Below are 19,957 nucleotides of genomic sequence, written 5' to 3' on the forward strand. Positions count from 1 at the left end.
AGGGCTGTGTTAGGCGGAGGACATTTCCATGGTAAGTAGGTGCATGCAGGTTTCATAGTAACACGGTGATGGAGTGAGAGGGAGGCTGAGGAGAGGGGGGGGGACTGCCGGGTTCCACCCATGACATTTGGATGCAATCTTTTTATTCATGGTCAGTCGAGAAAGAGAAACCCACTGTTCTGCAGACGCACAATTTCATGGATATCGTTCACTGAAGGGCTGTGAGGCGTGGCACGCGTGCGTGTGCGCGCGTGTGTGTGTGTGTGTGTGTGTGTGTGTGTGTGTGTGTGTGTGTGTGTGTGTGTGTGTGTGTGTGTGTGTGGGGGGGGGGGGGGGGGGGGGGGGCAGTGATAGCCCAGGCAGAGGGAGGGTATTTCACAACAGAGTCAGTTCTCTTTGAGATGATTTCCCCTCTCGTTCTGCCTCTTAGAGTCCTGTCAGTCAGAGTCTCCTCAGGTTGTGCTCCTCTGTGCAGGAGCCTTTCCTCAGAGTGATGTCGTCCACGGCCATCTCTCCACTCCGGCCCCGCCCACGCTCCCCCTTCAGGATCACCTGGGGAACAGCAGGAGTGAATATTGCAAAAAACTAAAATACAAATTAAATGCAGTTTTTTGTTATTACTATTATTAATATTGGAGCTAAAGCACTGAACATGTTTTCCTCTTCTCCAGCAACATGCACACGGAGGAACTGCAGGAGAGAATATTGCAAACAAAATTAAAAGCACTTATATACGGACTGGCGTTGGCGTTGTATGTTTTTGAACAGGGTTATGTAAGTGTGTATGAATGTATATTTGTGAAATCATTCTTTTGTTTGTTTAACCCATGACGAGATATGAACTGTATGAGTCGTTGCTTTGTAATCAGTTTTAATTTAACTATACATTTATTACTGCTTATATTTTCCAAACAGTAATATATTTCTTCCACTTTTTCTTTCAAAGTTATTTTCTTGTTTTCTGGTTTCTTTGCTTGTTGTGATTGCCATGTAAAAATATAAGATTAGATTCTGAGCAAAGTGCATCTGTTCATGAAATAAGCCGATACATTTAAAAAAAAGCAACTGCTACTAAGCATACATTTGAAGAACTTCTACCTTTTAATAAAATGCAACCTTCTATTTTTCCACGAATATACAATTTGGAGGCAAATGTTGTACTCTTTACAACACTACATTCATTTGACTGTATAAGCAACTCTGAAATCGACTACACTTTATAGAGTGTACTATACTTTGTGTACTAAACATATTTTTCTTAGCTAATAATTTTGTACTTTTAGTTTAGAAGGATTTTGAATGCAGTACTTTGACTTGTAACAGAGTATTTTCAAAATGTAGTATGGCTACTTTTATTGAAGTACTTCTTCCACCACTGCTACAGAGAACATGCCGCTTTATGATGAAAAAGGAGCTGCATGTGTTTATTCCCGAAGCAATCTTATATTTCACATATCAATTTTTTTATTTTTCATAAACCGGGAAAAATACATTCGACATTCTGTCAAAAAAGTTGAAATAATCATTTAAAATGTTCCCCATATGAGTGAACACTGAAATATTTATACTTACACTTTCCAAGCCGGTGCCCCATAAAGTGATTTGGGTGTGCCTCCAGCCATTCCCCCCCGTCCGGCCCCAGACTGCAGGGCTGTACTGCTTCCCTTTCTTCACGAACACTTGCAGCATGCCCACGTGATGGCCGGCCAGCTTGTGTCTGAACGACAGGCACAGGTTGCCATCGTTCCAGGGAGGGGTGAGGGGGAGCACCAGCCGCGCCCCCCGCCCTGTCCTCTTGTTGCCCACCTCGGGAATGGTGAGGTACCGTCCACCTGGAGAGAGAAGCAACAGATTTAAAGGTCACCTATTGTGCAAAATCCACGTTTTCATGTCTTTTCTACATCAACCTGTCAGATTTTGGCCACTAAAAACCTGATCAGATTTTGGCCACTTTATGATGTCATAACGTTTTTTTGGCTTATGTAACCATTAGCCTATCACCAACCAAGGTACCCCCCCCCACCTTATCACCTGAATCTCCTCCTAGAGCACGATTGAGTTCTTTTTAAACCAAATCTCTCTCAGAGGGGCGTGGGGAGGGGCTCCTTATTTTCATCTAAAGTAACAGACAGAGAATCAGCACTTTGGAAACAGGGCTGAAACAGAGGGGATTATGGGTAATGCTGGAATGATCTGTTTGGTATTTCGAGCCAAACACTTCAGATACATGTTTTGTCTCTTTTTTGTTTTAGACCTATAATATATTGATGGAAAACAGTATAATAGGAGACATTTAAACAAATGAATATACACAGAGTAAAATGGTTTAGTCAATAAGGTCAACACTGAATACGTTGATGACACTGGCTCCTCTAAGAGTAGCACTGAAACATTCCAGCCCTGATTGTACATATTTTTCTGAATTAACTCCTATTTTTTTGTAATAGACACGAGTTTGTTCACATATGCCTAATGGATTCAGAACCTTTCTAAATTGATTTTAATTGGCTTTTACTGATCCAAAAAATATTGACCTCAATTTGATAAAAAATTACTTGAAAATGGAAAACAAATAACACCATGTCTCATTAATTAAAGGGCATTGGTTCACCCTAACAAACAAACAAACCAAAATAACATATTTTTTCCATTACCCAATGAAATCAAGCCATACAGAGAGTTGTGGTTTTATTTACAGAGGTTATCTGTGTGTTTTTTGTTGCTGCAAACCCAGCAGAAAGTAGTGAGTGAATTTGTATTTGTGATGTTTGCGGCATTACACAAATAAGTAGCTCTCCATAAACACTATATACTTATAATTGCTCTAGGGTAATTGACAGATCTCAATATGAACAGTTTTTCATTGGAGCTACCACTTCATGAACAGTCCCAACACAAACTGTTGACGACGAGGTCTGTGATCGCCCTGAATCAGTGAAGACGTTTCATGCTGTTGAAGTATTGTGAACTTGCAGTATTTTATTTAGTTATTTTAAAGGTTTGCCTTTATTGTATAGTCAGGGTTGAAAAGAGAGACAGAGGGGATGACATGCAGCAATGGTCCCAGGCCGGATTTAAAACCTGATCCCCTTTTGGCTCAGGATATTTTTGTTGTATTGTTTGAGTGACAAAACACTTTCACCTTATTGTATTTGGGTGCCAGCCAAACCAAAAACGAAAAATAAAAATAAAATGGTTGTACTTTTGCGATTTAGCCTTTAACATGTATATGTAAAAAGGTAATTAGTTAGATAAGTCAGTCTGTCTAAAACACATTATATTTCATCATTGACAGCCAAGTGTAAAAGACAATCTGTGAGAAAAACTGCATATTTTCAAAAAGACTTGTGTTTCGTCACCTCAAAGTGGAGCCAGATGCCAGTGGCACATTTATTTTATTTTAAAATTAATTTATGCATTAGTTAGTAATAATGGCGCGATATAGTTCTGAAAAATGAAAGGCTAAAGTGCTCTTGGGAAACAGCTGATTAATGCTGATGCATTATGCTTATCTGGCAGATCCGTGTGGGGCTGCTGTTAACCACGGGGGGTTCGATGTGTATCTGCAGGCCACAGAGGCTCTCTGCATACTTTATGAGCCCCTTCTGTTTCTGTGCTAGTGGCTGTCTATCAAAAGGACTGTAAGTGAGGAACAGTGCATGCTTCACAACACAATGAAGATGTATTTAAAGCCATGTACAGGTGCACACTGTCCACACAGGAACCCATAATTAAGACACTTAAAATGTTCTGTTTAAATGTATTCACTACATGTAACTCAAAACTGAAGTGTTGCCTCTAACATTTGGAATTACTCTTAATTAGGGCTTGGTTTACGATTTACTGTCAGTGATTTTTCAAGTGAATGTAAATGTCTGGGCACAAATCTTTATTTTCTGTAATGAGTGAGCGCAGTCTTGGCTGAAATTAGGCTTCAGTCTCAGTGTCTGAAAACACACGAGTAAATGCAAGACTACGCCAATTGGCGGAGAGAGCCAGATGTAGTTAGCGGCGCTTAAAGAGTGCCAGTACGCTGCACTGTTTAGTCTTCACACGCCGTCTACTGAGTCCGCTCAACATAATTTATCACGCTTTCTTCTTGTCTGAACCCCAAGAAAAACAGTGTCGTGTTTCCATTTAATGTGAGTCACAGGTATCGCTGACAGGTCACGTAATCCACTTCTCATTTGCATTGCTTTGTAGAGCAAAGCACTAATCCGCATGAAAGACAAAAACAGGGAATTTTCCTCTTGACCTTTAATTGAGTTGAACAGAATTGAGCTGCTTATATTGTCTGACTCTGTGTGTGTGTTTGCATATATATATATATATATATATATATATATATAGCCTGTCAGTAAAGGAAAGCAGCTATTCTTTTTTCCTATCACTGACTTAAAAAAAAAAAATCAATTTTCTTTGTGAGAGTAGCCCTTCACTCACCGGATGGATCAGGCGTCGTCTCCCAGTGCAGGTCTCCGTCTTTGTCCCTGATCCAACCACAAAGACCATCATCAAAGGAGCAGCTCAGATACCCCGACTCTAAAGGGAATAAAACACAATTTTCAGAGAAGTGGAGGATGCACACGCATGCAAAGAGGCTTCATTGGGCTCTCTGTGATGCTTCACAGGAACCCTGCTGTCTGACTGTAACGTTACCGGGAGCCAGAGGACTGTTGAAGCTCCTTCTGTCGAGCATGATGAGACGGGAAAAGGTAAACATTTGCTGTGCTGTTGTTTTCATTAGGGAAAAATCAAGTGGAACTGCGTACTGTAAATTCATCTAAAAAACACACATTTAATGTTGCATGAATTGATATTACTTTGTGTGTGTGTGTTTAGGAGAGAGAGTGTACTTTTACATATACAGCCTGTTGTATGGCTACCCTCCTCCACGATAAAATACACTACATTTACAACACAGTGTTAACATTCAATGACTGATGTTTTCTTTCCCAGCGATGATGCCTAGATGATAACATTAAGCCGGCAAAACTGTCGCGGTATCATCCATGCATGGCTGTACAAATTGATTTGGAGATAAGAAAAGCATCCATCATTTTATCCCTGAAAATAGCTACCGCAAAACCCTTCTCAGTTCATTTTCTGAGCCAATGAAAATGCCTTTCACTTGACATAGCATAGCAAATGATGCACCATGAACCAAAATGAACACGCGACTAAACCATTAGGCAATTTAATCTGCCTACCATTGACATCAATAAATCACAGATCGAGCAAATGTGACATAAAACGCTGTCTTTTCACAAAAGCGATGTTCTTGTTGTTTCTGAAGGAACTCTAAACTTGAGTTTATGAGTGGAGCTCTGATTTACTTCAAAAGGATCAATTAATCTTTCAAGCAGTCAAGCAATCAAGCGAACGTAATATGTAAAGTGGAGAAAGTTTGCAGAACGATCTGGGCTGTGTCTGGGCTGTGAGCCATCATTTAAAAGGAAACGGCCAGATGTCATGTGCCACCTCCCGGTGAAAGGCCTATCAAAACACATCTGGTCACTGTAATATCGTCGCCTCGCCAGCAACCACTGCAGGCGTTGATTGTCAGTTTCATTTGCCCGTGGTAAATGTGGCTCGTCCATCATCATTTGAAGGCTGCCGTCTGCTATGAGCAGGGCTTTGGATGATTGGCTCTGTCGAACGTGTTGTGTTTACCTGGGTCGTCCTTGGCTTCTTCTGCCGTGTTCCCGAGCTCAATGTCAAAGTCCACGCCGAGGACGGTGTTGCGGTCGTGGTTCCGAGGAACTGTGGAGAGAGGTGAGACAGGGCAGGTTTAGATAAAGGATTAACAAAGGTATTATATTTGCTCACTGGCATCCCTGCTTTTGACTTTTGCCTTGCTTTTTTTTCATTAATATACAAGGACTCTGCAAGGATGAATCAATGTCACGGTTTAGTGCCTGCATATCCAGAGTTAAGCACGGTTAACCACACAGCACTGACCAGAATACCTGAGGAAAATCAGCAGAAGTCAAATGTGAGTCATAACAAGGAGAAGACAGATGGTTTACTGTGATGCAACGTCAGTGCAAATGTTGCCGCCACACAACATGGAGCTAAAGTCCCTGCACATGAAAATACACAAACAGTACACCGCCCTGAAATAGCCTGTTTCCTTCTCCAATGGCATCACACTGCTCAAAATACTATAAGCCAAGCTCTCTTATTAAAGGTTGACTGACAAGGGAAGGACAGAAAGTAGTTGGTCCTGCTTTCACAGCGGCAAGCATGTTGGGGAAATAAAAGCTTTGGCTGTCTGAATGGAAAAATAAACTGCATTTATAAAACACTTTTCCCTGAAAGAGCTTTTACATTTACAAGACCGCACTCACACACATTCATACGGAGACAGGGGCTGCCATACAAGGTGGGGATCTAACACTGTTGGACAACTATCTATTTCCTGGGCCACAGACGCCCCTACTAGTAAGCAATACATATCCTTTACTGGTTTTAAATTGCCTTTATGAAGAGGTTCTATATAAAGAAACGTGACAAACCTCATCAGTTTAGTATGTATTGCATTTGCAGATGAGATAAGTCAGTGGAATTGACTGAGACATATATCAATAACACAATTCCCAGCATCCCCGGCAGATTATTGCCCCTATGCTGTGAATGCGCTGTAACCTGCACTTGAACTGTCAATCCCCCAGACTCCCCAACATGTAATCCCCCCCCCCCCCCCCATCCAGAGCCTCTGAAACGGGCCACAACCACCTGGCAGACTGAAATGCAGTCTGACAGTCGAAGGAATCTGACTGTGGGGAGGTCACACTCACACCAGGCTCTCCAGATATCCCAGGCATCCAGGTTTCTGTGTGTGTGTGTGTGTGTGTGTGTGTGTGTGTGTGTGTGTGTGTGTGTGTGTGTGTGTGTGTGTGTGTGTGTGTGTGTGTGTGTGTGTGTGTGTGTGTGTGTGTGTGTGTGTGTGTGTGTGTGTGTGTGTGTGTGTGTGTGTGTGTGTGTGTGTGTGTGTGTGTGTGTGTGTGTGTGTGTGTGTGTGTGTGTGTTAATTTGCTCTGATGCCATAAAGCATGGGGTTAACCAAATCTTAAATAATGTTGATTTTAAAACTTTTTTCTCAGAAACAAGGTCTTAACACTTCCTATGAACCAAGAAAGTGGGTAATTGTATATGAGAGATATGTTGACTTTGATGCTACTAAGAGTCAGTTACTTACTCAGTAAGTACACAACGGATATAGGTATGTCACATTGAATGAATATAAAATATACAACCAGACTAAACCAAATCGCCTAAAAAAGGGAATTATATTTTATTTGCACTGCTAAAATCTTAGAAAATATAGATTTGAAAACCTCAATAGCCATGTGTCTTGTCAAAAACAAGGGCCCTGTAACTAGATGTATTTACTCTGATTCCAGTAACTTGATCGGTTTAAGAACAACACATCTTAGGTATAGGTGTGTCACATTGACTGGATAAAAAAATACACAACCAGACTAAACCAAATCGCCTAAAAAAGGGAATTATATTTTATTTGCGCTGCTCAAATCTTAAAAATCTAGATTTAAAAATGTCTACAGCCATATATTTTCTTAGAAACAAGGTCACTGATACCTTGTAAGATCCACAGACCTCATTGTTAACAGAAGTGATTTTTTTTCTTAAGAAGAACTTAACTCAATTGAACTTTCCAAAGCAAGGAACAGCGTATTTTCTGGGGCTGTGTTGGACAAGACCAGAGTTATGTTTGGAAGTGACCCTGTTAACCTCTTATTTGTTGAAGAACTTTGTTGAAACACCTTCTAAATGTCACTTCACTGGACACCCTTGTTTTTTGACCTTTTGTCGGTAATTTCATCCACATTTCTGCTTGAGGGGAATTCTTTTTTCTGTCTAAATATTCAGCAACTTTTTTGAGACTAACATTCACTTGACAGCAAAGCATACAATGTCATAAGTGAATGGTAGTCTTTTTTTTTTAAATACAATGTGACTAACCTTCCCTTTTAAGAGATGACACAAGTAATCATATTCATATGACAACCTTGAATTCTTAGTAATTGTTTTGCATTTGTATTGCAATAGAGAGGAGGTTGTAAGGGTTTGATTAGCTTCTGATATTTGAGGGGGTTTTCTTTCACAGAGCAGCATGTACTTCTTTAAGGAAAATACATTCAAATGTTGTTAAAATATGCTTATTTATTTTCTCGCTGAGATGTAGGTGAGATGACTGATAACACTCACATGTTATCAATCTTCTAATTTAATCTTCCTGCAGGAAATTTAATTTGTGTAATTCACAAACTTGAAATAAGTTGAAGTTATACTAGTGCTGATTGTATAAGTCCAGCGTTCTTTATAAACACCTGCACTTGCTGAGTGGTTCTTCATGTCCTGAGGATCTTATTCAAATTCATTCCTATTTCTGTGTAATTATGCGAGTAATCACTCAGCGGTGTCCCTCCTCTCATCTTATTCAAACCATCTTCAGGAAGCTCGGATTCCTAGAACTGCTCTGCCGTGGTGCGAACTATTAGATTGATGTCTCCTTCAAGCAGTGCAGACAGGTGCTAATGCAATCTTCTCTCTTCCGTCTTCTTTCTAATGCATGTGAAGCCATCTGGCAAGGTGAACCACAGAATCTCCACTCTTATCCTGTACTTTGTCGTTATATCACACCAGATATTTCTGTCTCAAAGGATTTTTGATTTGCTGTGCATAATTGAGCATGACACCAAAAACAACACTTCTATCAATGTTCAAATACAAGTGTGTGTGCACAATTGACAATAAGTGCATCTGGAGTATACTTTCTATTCTATTGAATTCTTGTTGCCTTTTCTGTATGGCTCTCTCTCTATATCATAATAACGTGTACATTTACTATGTAGATTAATATGTTCGAAAAGTTTCTCGTTAAACTGTATGCTGAAATAAAATGGGGAATACAATAAGTATGATGTGGGCAGTGTAAACAATTAAAATAATAAAACCCAAAGCCAACAATTATTTTTAGTCTATTTTCTGTCTATGGCAGTCAGCGCTTTTAAGGCGAGACACGGCAGGCAAAGACATCGTTTTTCAAGTACTGGTCAATTTTGAGATTTTGTGCTATTTTGATTCTATAACATGTTTTCTTTCAGGCTTTTGGAAGGAAAACGTACAAAATACACATTTAAGTGTTTATTTTTACTATAGTTTGTCTATTTGCGTCTGTAGATTTCTCCTAAACTCACCAAAAGTTAGCATTCTGACGTAACATAAAGTACCGCGACCGCTGTGTGCACCATTGGTACTAACGGAACTAAAGAACTAAAGTACCAGGGAAAGTCCTGCGGTGTGAACGCGGCTCATGTCAACAGAGGTATCGCTGGAAAGCTGTGTCTCTCCTGCACAATCTCATCAGATCCAAATATGGTCATTTCCTTTGTATCAGCAACCAATCGTGAAAGCACAAAGGGGTCTTAAACCAAGAAACGAAATCTCATTGGCTGGTGTCAATTTCTGACAACGTGATTAGTTCAGCTTTCCGCTAGAAATTGAAATCTCAAAATGGCAAAAGAACGGCGAAAAAAACGTTCACAGAGAAGACGACAACAATTGTCACTTGCACGAAGCAAGGTTATACAAAAAACAAATGACCCCGAACATGAAATACCTTCACGGAGTGCGTCGAGGCGCAAGCTGTCATCCAAAGAACAGGAGGGTTTAGCTAGCGCCTCACTGCAATCTTTAAAGGTCGTTTTCTCAAAATGAGTTTTTTCTCCTACTCTGAGTTCGAAATTTCAACTTCAGTAGCACGTAGATACACCAAACCTTCCAGTTATATTCCTATCAATATTATGAAGGCTTTTACAGAAGGGTTTGTTCATATATCATTCATAGCCTGAATTATACAACATTGTATACCTAAACACATGGCGAAAATGGATATTTTAGGGCTGTTGACAGTATTTTCTGATTTATGGAGTGATAAAAAGAGATATCCAATATCCCTTCTGTAAAAGCCTTAGATACTAATATGACTACAAAATTAAATAATCATTTTGAATCTGGCTTTATCCAAAGTTCAGATTTCGATTCCTGAAATGTATTAAAATATGTGCATATTTAATGAGATAATGAATCATTTGCATATTTAAACATGCTATTTCAGAAAACTTGTAATACAAAAGACAATTGCCTTATTGTAAGTAATTAACTGGAGAAATGTCTAGCTGATGCCTTTAAGTTAAAACAATTACCCTATTCACCTGGGGTGTCTCGCCATGAATGTATTCCTACTGAATAAGTGAATCTTTAAATCTTCAATTTGTTTCCCATAAAAGATGGGCAGTTATTTTTACTCAAATGGTTAGTGGTGAATTCAATTGGTAACTATTTAATGCCATGAATGAATATGCATTTGTGTTCTTTTGAAGTTTTGTTCTTTTCAAAATGTAAATATTGTAATATAAATGTTTAAACCTGCAGACAAAGTCTAATAGATCAAAAGAAAGAGGAAGAAAAACTCTTTAAACACTTTAAAAGGTCACTACTTGAGCATTTTAAAATGAAAAGAAACAATATTCTTTGTTTAGAGCTTGATTGAGATCATGTAAAGATGGTAAAGAATGACAGTGAGACAACTATGTGAAGAGAGCTCTCATGCCCTTATAATAAATAAATAGACCAACATTTTCTCCAGTTCACCTTCTGCCTGGCTGATGTGTACACATGGTTCCTGATATTTAGCTGCTTAGCAACATGTGTGCTCCATGTGTAATGATCCCCAGATGATAAACACATTGTTTCAGCATGCAGATGAAGAAATATGCTGATATGCTCCAATTTGGTTAGAGGAAACCTGTCTGGGAGCAGATGGAGATGAATTGTTGGACAACAACTGCCTTTGTGTGTCAACCTGTGACTCAAATGTAAACAAGCAGGGATGAAACTTGCTAATGCAACGAGGTGTTAAGCTTTCTAAGCTGTTAAACCTTATTATGTGCCTGTATCACAGCTGAAGATAGACAGCAAGGAGGGAAATAGAGGATGACATGCAGCAAAGGACCATGGGTCAGACTGGCCTCAGTACACAGTGTGCTCTCCACCAGCTGAGCTACTGCGGCTCCATTATTTGTACTGGGTTATGTGAAAGGTGAGTCTCGTATTGACCAACGAGAATTAATCAGTCGACTCGGAGGGTTTTATCATCTCTCAGCTTGTTGTTTTGCTTCTACAGCCCAACTCTTTACATTATAAGTCAAATCTACACACTCTTATTAGTATAATGTCAAGAAACAGCAGCTGTTATCAGTTAAACTCTAAATACCCATTGTACATTACCTGCTTCGTACAAAACAGCAGTCAGTAATAGTTAGTTGAAGCAGTGTGGAGCATTTAGTATTCAAAGAGCCAGATATCTCTCCCAGGAGTTGGTAGAGATCAAAAACAGCTAAAAGCAGGGTAAATATGACACTTATTTTTGTCAGGTGGCCTGATATAGGAATTCAATAAATAAGAATAATGTTCATTACCTAATGTATGTGTAAAAAGGCAACTAATTGGTAGCTACTTGTACTTAATTAGAAAAACGTTAGGAGGTATAATATGTCAATGTTGTGTTTATTCACTCCTTTACTGCCCCCTAATGGCCAACAAAAATACATTTAGCCGATGTAGTTTCAAATGTTTTTTTGCAATCATTCGTTTCTTAAAGAGGCCATTATTTTCATGATTTCAAGTGTGATAAGTTAAAACAAGATCTGATTTCCACCTATAACTCAAACCCTTCAATTATTATGAAACAACCGTTAGATTTTGAATGCAAGTTGTAATAAATGTCAACAATGAAATATAAAACTAGTTCTTACTGTGGACGTCCCCTCTCTGTTTGGTGACCTCCTTCTGGATGGTGTTGTCCACAGGAGTGATTGGTGGGGGTGTTGGGGGACTTCTGGTGGGAGGAACTGGTCTTATGGGTGGGATATAGGGCTTGCGTGTTGGTGCTGGTGGCTTCCTGGTCGGGATGAAGGGCTTCCTGGTCGGGATGAAGGGCTTCCTGGTCGGGATGAAGGGCTTGCTGGTCGGGATGAAGGGCTTCCTGGTCGGGATGAAGGGCTTCCTGGTGGGGATGAAGGGCTTCCGGGTGGGAACGGCTGGTTTACGTGGAGGTGGGGTAACCCTCTTTGGAGGTGCTTTGGTTGTTGTCGTGGTTGTCGTAGTTGTGGGGGCGGCTGTTGTTGTTTTGGGGATTACGGGGAAGACTCTCCTTTGAGTCACAGGTGGGCGGACGGTGGTGGTGGTCCTCCTCTGATCTGTGTCTGGGAGGCGGTTGTGATGATTTGGAGGCAGTTTGCCTGGCCACGGAGGGTCAATAGCCACCTTAGGGATGGCTGGAATAAAAAGAGAATGTAGATTAAGTACTGAAAAATGAGCACTTAAGAGTTAATGAGGCGGAGAATTGCAGACTAATTGCAATGATTAGTCTGACATTGGAAGTGAAGGCTTTCTTTTATCTACCGAGACTTTCCCCTTATTTCTATTAGCCACATGTTAGCACCTAAAACAGATCGGGTGTTTCTAATCTCACTGATGCAAAAGCTCAAACAAGAAAGGCCTATAAAATCCTCATTTTGCACGTTCACATTCTTTCTTTTGTGCCTTTTAAAAAATTCTGTACAAATGTTCTCCGTGGGGAAGTTGAAAGAGGAGAAACAGCGTGCAGCATGACAAGGTGGCCTTCAAAAACAAAACCCTCAAAGACACCCCACGTTCAGTAAATGTCTGCTTTTGAGAAATCTATATTTCTCTCTGTCAGTGCCTTTTTTTCGTCCGTTTATACGCTTGTCCTAATTAGATATTCTTCGTGTGTTCATAGCCGGAGGCCTCTCAGCAGCTCTGTGTGTGTGGAACGATCTCTGCGCTCAAACAGGCCTTGGAGATCACCCTCGCTCTGCTGATGTCATCAACGTTACACCTCCTTTTCCTTTGTTACTCCTCTCATTCTTCCCATCAGGAGCATTGCATGGGGGGGTGGGTGTGATGCAGGGCTTCATAAGGGGTTCATGAGTGAGGAATGAGAGTGGACAAAGGCAAAGAGTTTGAACTCAGTTATTGCCTTCTCAGGTTGCAGGCGACTTTGATATGTGATACACACGTAGGATATTGCAACTCGACTCCCAGAGCACTTGTGGCTCACACACCCTTGGGCAGGCGACAGGGTGAAATATGTGCAGCGCGCTACCCCATGAGGCACCCCCCGCCCTGCTGGACTGTTACACCAGTTGTGTCTGCGCAATGATTAAATAACTCAAGAATATATTACTTCTTGCCCACTGAGCTGCTGTGAAAACTGCCGACGCACAGACTAATGAACTGTGTGTCAGCACGCAAAACGAAACAAACTAACCAGGGAAAGAAATAACTCATATTTCATGATGACTCCTCTGATTAAAATGTCCAAATGCCAAAAAAGGAGTAAAGGCTCACTCTCCACACACGTGATAAGGAAGCAGGGTGATTTAAGTGTTGACTGACAGCCATTACAAAGAAAGGAATTTCAGTCCCCGGCTCTTCGCTTGTAGGCTATTCCTCCCTCTTTCTTACTTTTCTAGCTTTTTGAGAAACACCAGCAAAGAAAACAAAAAACGTGAGGCCCCGTTTGCAAAAGTGAGCATCGGGGGCCAGGGGTTTTGTTCTCAATTCTTACGTTTGCAGTCGTGGCCCATCCCCCGGTAGCCGTCTTTGCATTTGCACTTGTATGAGCCCGGCGTGTTGTAGCAGGAGGCGAAGCCGCTGCAGTGGCTCTGACCTAAAGAGCACTCATCCACGTCTGAAAGATAATGGAAACATAACAACATTCAGCTACGGGGTGCAAAAGCAAACTTTAGACATAACAGCAGAATATCCAAGGATAATTGCTTCACATCTTCTCCAACAGGGCTCAAAGTGTATATCATAGCACTGCTAACTAAAGCATTTCAGTGAATAACCCTTAGAGTTACAAAATCACTCTTGAGATGGAGATGCAAGGTCTTTAAAGAATCGGAGCAACCTTTCCCTATTTCTTGGCTTTTGTTCTGAAAAATGAATAGATTAAACATTGGAGATATGTTTTCAGATGTTGCCGATATTTAAGGTTAATTAAATTGATAGTTATTTAATCTGAACGTTGTTGAAATTGTCAGTTCCTGTTCATTACATTTTTTCCCCTATTTCAACTAGTGAGTACTTGGCAAACGTAAAATAATGAAATCAGTCATCCCACTTCATGAGACAGCCTCAAATGTTTCGTTTATCTGTATTTATTTTAAATATATTTTCAACATACTAAACAGTGGTATATTTACATGGGGTACTGATGAATACAGCAACATCTTAAGAAGTAGTAAAAGAGTAATATGGGAGGCGTGTGGCGCAGTGGATTAGTGCGTTGGTGTTCGGATCAGGTTCAAACCCCACTGCAGTCAGCATGTCGTTGTGTCCCTGGGCAAGACACCCCAAATTGCTCCTGTGGGGATTGCCCACAGTACTGAGTATGTAAGTGGCTTTGGATAAAAGCGTCTGACAAGTAACATGTAATGTAATGTAATGTAATGTAGCAATGAAAGTGAACTCTATGATCCTGCAAAATGGCTCTTTTGACTGTGTTGTATTAAATATATCATATTATTGGATTATTATTACTGATTATTATTACTGATGCATTAATAGACAAATTGGTTTAATATCTTTACAGGGTGTAAAAAACAAAAGCTGCCTCACTGAAAATACCTTGGTCATAAATCATCATCACTGACCACACATTCATGACCTTTGTGTGTTTGATCTGTGAAAGCCTCACTGCGGCGACCTCCTGACCGTACCTATGCATTGGTATTTCCCGTTGATGTATTGCAGGTCAAAGCCTTCGTGGCACTTGCAGATGTAGCTACCGAAAGTGTTTATGCATTTCCTGAACCGAGGACACACTGCTATCCCTGCAGCACACTCATCCACATCTACAGGAGGAGAACAACAAATACAGGTCATTGCACAGAAGAAGATATTCAAAACTAAACATAATGTATTCATCATTTTTCACTTTAGGTCTCGGAGTTGGTCCCATAAAGTTTTAAATGCATTCAAAAACCACAATGCAGTGAAAAACTTCAAGGTTAGAAAAAAGGAAATGAAATACGAGACGAGATAAACATCTCTATTCATACATGGAGACTTTTTTTGACCTTCTCTGGTTAGCATTCATTTATGACCGAAGCACATTCTGTTCAGTGAGCAGAATACAATGCACACTACGTTGTTTCATTATTTAAATACCTTTTCTCACTCTCTCTGTTGATCACCTTTCCCGGCATGTGGGCATTCATATTTAGAAACAGAGGCATTTGCTTTACAATCATTAATTTATATTCTGCACAATGCAGCTGAGGCCCCGCCGCGCTGCAGGGACTGTTGTTTGAAAGGACTTTAAAAACACAGACACCTGGAGCAGCTGGGAAAACAAGGAGAGAAGTAGGCGGGCGGGGCTCTCTTATCCCTTAAAGACTGCTGCTAGGCTTCTCATCAGCAGGGCGCTTAATCCCAAACTGATCCACGAGAGCTGCTTAATGGCCCACAGTTGAATTATTTAGCAACTCACAGAGCGGTGGTGAATTATCATGTTTTACAAAATACACACACACGCATAAATTCAGCCCCTGTGTCGAAATGTGTAATAATATTGCCTACATAATGCCTGAGTGTTACATCCGGCATTGAAGACACATTTCTTTCGGAGCATCATATTAAACACTTATTCATAGTTATATACAGGATAAATCTTTGGCCAACATTATATTTTCAATTGGGTTTTGTTTGACAACTCGTCTGATACATTGAGCAATTTCTATGAGAGGCAGCACTAAAATATATGAAGCCGTCTCACAGCAACAATGCAGAAACATCAATACGCTCCGTCATTAATCAGCTTTCTGTCACCGTGCAAAACAAGTCAATACTTCCTTTGGATCATCAGACATCGTCCTCAAGAGATGTATAGCCTATAGTGCACAATGTTTGAAAATGACTACATAAATTCTGTTTATTATACATCTGCTACCGGCTGCAGAATGACTTTGGTGCTTCATTTGGTTTTTCTGCTAATTTCTCAACGTTTCATCCCCAGAGATGAATCCAGATTTATATCTAATAATATTAGTATAGATTTATTTAAATGTCACACTTAAATTGGTACTGGAGCTACTTTGCAGAGACTTTAGGTGTTACTTTATTTTATAAAATAACTGAATGTGAGATCATGCCTCATATCAAGGTAATTGATGAAAAGCAATGTGTGTGATCGCATAATATTGGGCCTGGTAATGGACAGGAAACTGTATCATTCTCAAAAGCACTTTGATGTTTACTTATAACTATACGGAGTAAAGCTCACACAGGCACAGAGGGCAGCTCAGGGGTCCTTTTGGTGAAACCCCCAAAGGTAAACATCACTCAATAGACCATGCAGAGTGTATGCAGCCACTCTCTAAATAGTGAGCAGTGTATGTGTGTTGAATAGTGTCAGTTTACGTGTTTATAGGGTTAATTCTAAGCAGACTCTTGGTATATGCGCAGGTATGACTCATTAGACCGTGCCGAGAGTATGCAGCCACATTGCAGTGATGTGCTTGTGTTATATATTTCAGAACGAGCGAACAGCGAAATTATATTAATTATTTATAAGTCAATTTTATGTGCAAGTGTGCAACAGATGTACTTTTAAAAATATATAATTCAAGCATGACGAAGCATCTTTTCTAAAAGTTTGAGGCCGCTTTACACCTACGTTAAAAAGGTGTTGACATAATGAGTAAAGACATTTAAACTCTCCAAGTCTCTGTTAAGGAAAAACCTCCATAAATATGATGAGAAACTCCATAAAACATCTGCTTCTCTGGGAAACCAGAACATTTCCATTTAACAGTTTGAACACCTGTGGCGGGCAACCTGTCCTTCCCCACCTCCATCATTTTTCATGATTGATGTTCGTTCTGTTTAAAAGTCCGCCTCCCATCCGCCCACAGATAAGTGGGAATATAGGGCAGCATAGCAGGAAGAGTCCAGTCTGGAACAGCCTGTATTTAAACCTGACACAGTTTAACTGCCTCAACTGCCCCCTTCATCTGTGTCCTTCCCACTCGAGAAGCTGTTAATGAAGGAGGGGAGGAATGGAGGAGGGGGTGGGCTTCCCCTGATCACATTTCTGCTGTAAAAGCTGGAGGAAGTAAGTCGGATATAGTCACCATTTGGTTGACAAGGCTGGTTACATTTCCATGGTGCTAAGTTTATTTATTCATTTGTATTATATATAGTATTTTGTATGTTCTTTCCCACTATGACTATGCATGTCATTCAGTATGGTATTCCTGTCATGCTGTTTTTTCTGTATTATTTCATGTTGGCTGTTCGGTTTTTCTTATATGTTGAAAAAGGGAAGCATGATTCCCACCCCAAAGAAGTCTGTACTATTGCTTACACTTGTATGCTTCTTCTCAATACAAATATTTGAAACACATGTCCATGGTCCTTGATCAAAGCAAAACGGATGTATTGGTAAATATGTTTTGGATGAATTTCAGCTTCGCTTGCAAAGAGGAATTATTTCCTAAATAGCCTTTCACTGCCAAGATTTCCTTCTCGCTCAGCCAAAACGATGGCATTCATTATCACTCTGCTAATTTAAAGTCTGAGAAGAAGATATAAAAAAAGGCAATAAAATGCTTGTGATGCTTTACATGGGTAGCTTATGGAAGCGAGTGGTAGCACGAGGCTCAGTTTCCAGGCCTCTGGAGATATATATATAAAGTCTGCCACGTACCCACACAGGTTCGTCCATCCGGAGCCAGCTGCAGCCCCGGTGACGGACACTGACATCGGACCTCTCCTTTCAGCACCTCGCAGCCGTACTGACAGTTGGCCATGCCACAAGTGCGAGCATCTGAAGGATACAAGGGAATCACAGCACATATTAACACATGATGGTGCCACAAGGGAGGCTTTCTTTCTTTCTTTCTTTCTTCCTCACATCCACACTCACACTTTATCCTATCCACCAGCTATAGACGGTATTAGTCGAGCTGACCCTGAGGCGCAGACAACACAACAACACACAGTCGGCCATTATGAGATTCCTGTGCTGTGCACCTTAGCCCACGCAATCTTCCCCCACTTTCATATTTTCCTACACCTGAGGAATCATAATTCCCCTCCATCCTATTGAAGTGTGTGTCGTGTGCGTGCTGTTGTTGAGCCGTGCAGGGGCAGATCAAACCCCTCTAAAATAATAATATATTTTGATATATAATACAGATTATGTTCAGCCTCTTTCAATAACATCAGACCCTTAAAGGAAATTAAAGAGTGAGCCTCATACTGCTGCAGTCGCCACTTCAGCCGCCGCAGGCACCCAGGAGTACAGTTTGATGACGGAGGAAGGCTCGGCTGATTAAATGCTACAGCGATCTATTGATCAAAGCAGCAGCAGGGGAGAAAAGAGGAGCAGCACGGTGTTTAACACCATCATGCTATCAGCCCACATCAACACCTGGAATTGTTTGAGATCGCCTCAAGTGGGAAAAATCCAACTTTAATACGGAGACATTTATTTTCCTCTGATAAAAAAAAAACGAGGCACCAGGAGTCACGCTATGCTCTAATGTATGTGGGGAGAAAATAGTTAGCCTATCAGGTGGGAAACATCATTTACAGGCAGACATGTACAGGCATTACTTCTTCGAATACCTCGGGCGAGCAATAAGAACTGCACCCGAGGGTTTAAAGATTGTGTTTCCCTCATACTTTTCACTGTAGGCCTCTTAGGGTTCTTCAGAGGGGTTCTTCAGCTGCTGTAATGAAGCGGATCAACGAAGGGCTTTAATCAAAACACTCTATCAAAGGATTGCTGTCAAAGCTACTCACACAATTGGAAAACTTTCTTTGTTTAATAGAGATGTCATCAGGTTGCCAACGGCTGGCATTCAGATGAATACATTTGTCGCGAAAATAAACGTAACAGTATACAGGCTACACAAGACATATAGGTTAGGTATATATAGGTCTGGAACGAAAATATCCACATTTCAGACATCAATACCAACAGAGATGTGTGTGTTTGTGTATTGGGGGGGGAAACTCACTTCCACATGTCCCGTCAAGCATCTGCATGTAGCCGTTCTGGCAGTAGCACTTGTAGCTTCCATAAGTGTTCATGCACCTGTGTTTACAGGGCCTGGGCTTCAGACCGCACTCATTCAGGTCTGCGGACACAGAGAGAGAGACAGCGTAAGTGGACAGCAGGACAGAGAGACCCTGCACAGAGGTGAAATTAGTCAGAGGGCAAAGGTGCTGAGGTCAGCCATGTCAAACCTCACCCATCCATTTATGTATGGGGTTGTCTGTCTGTGCGTGCGTTAATGTGTGTGTTTTGGAAGAGGGTGGGGGTGTCTTCGAGGAAGTGTCATGTGCTGACAAGCCTGTAACTTCTCTCCTTGATCATTTAACAGGAAGCCAGTGTCAACTGTCAACCTACCCATTACCTGCAAGTGATAACATATGCTATTATACCCTCTGACTCACCACGACGTCACGTACTTAAAGCTGCAGCATCCTTTGATAGATGCATATAATTCCAGTGTTTTTCGTGCAGGCGTGAAAGTAGAGAAATCTCACCCACAACAGACCGTGAAAATCAAATTAGAAAATGATGCTGTCTGACTTCGGAGCAGGGAGGGCTCCTGGGAGAAGGAAATATGCCCTGAGCTCAACACCTGTCAAATGCTTATGCAAATTAAAGTCATTATACCTTCCTCACAGCACAACATTTATATGTTTCTGTCGCAGGGCGTTGGCGTTGTTTACACTCCCTCTAAATTGAACAGAGACACCATTAATGTGATTAGTTACACCTGGTAACTTTCTGCTATGACAAGTCAAAGTATCTTCATGTGAA

At 40.8% G+C, this 19,957-nt stretch overlaps 1 protein-coding gene across 3 annotated transcripts in view; it reads right to left on the reverse strand.

Annotated features, from left to right (window-relative positions):
• Positions 1 to 343: 343 nt before the first annotated feature.
• The window catches only part of npnta (nephronectin a), a 50,691-nt gene continuing 31,077 nt past the window's right edge, over positions 344 to 19,957 (reverse strand). For 2 of the 3 annotated variants that reach the window (XM_034092936.2, XM_034092944.2), the window contains 9 exons: positions 19,146 to 19,265; positions 17,828 to 17,947; positions 14,838 to 14,972; positions 13,682 to 13,804; positions 11,844 to 12,365; positions 5,674 to 5,763; positions 4,444 to 4,542; positions 1,573 to 1,832; positions 344 to 552 (listed from right to left, as the gene is read on the reverse strand). In XM_034092936.2, coding sequence (XP_033948827.1) covers positions 442 to 552; positions 1,573 to 1,832; positions 4,444 to 4,542; positions 5,674 to 5,763; positions 11,844 to 12,365; positions 13,682 to 13,804; positions 14,838 to 14,972; positions 17,828 to 17,947; positions 19,146 to 19,265 — 1,580 coding nt within the window. In that variant the 3' untranslated portion in view covers positions 344 to 441. Of the gene's footprint in view, positions 553 to 1,572; positions 1,833 to 4,443; positions 4,543 to 5,673; positions 5,764 to 11,843; positions 12,366 to 13,681; positions 13,805 to 14,837; positions 14,973 to 17,827; positions 17,948 to 19,145; positions 19,266 to 19,584; positions 19,629 to 19,957 lie in introns of those variants that run through there. The other variant, XM_034092955.2, reaches the window with a different exon arrangement.

This window comes from Pseudochaenichthys georgianus, chromosome 1 (genome assembly GCF_902827115.2).
Source record: "Pseudochaenichthys georgianus chromosome 1, fPseGeo1.2, whole genome shotgun sequence".
Lineage (NCBI taxonomy): Eukaryota > Metazoa > Chordata > Actinopteri > Perciformes > Channichthyidae > Pseudochaenichthys > Pseudochaenichthys georgianus.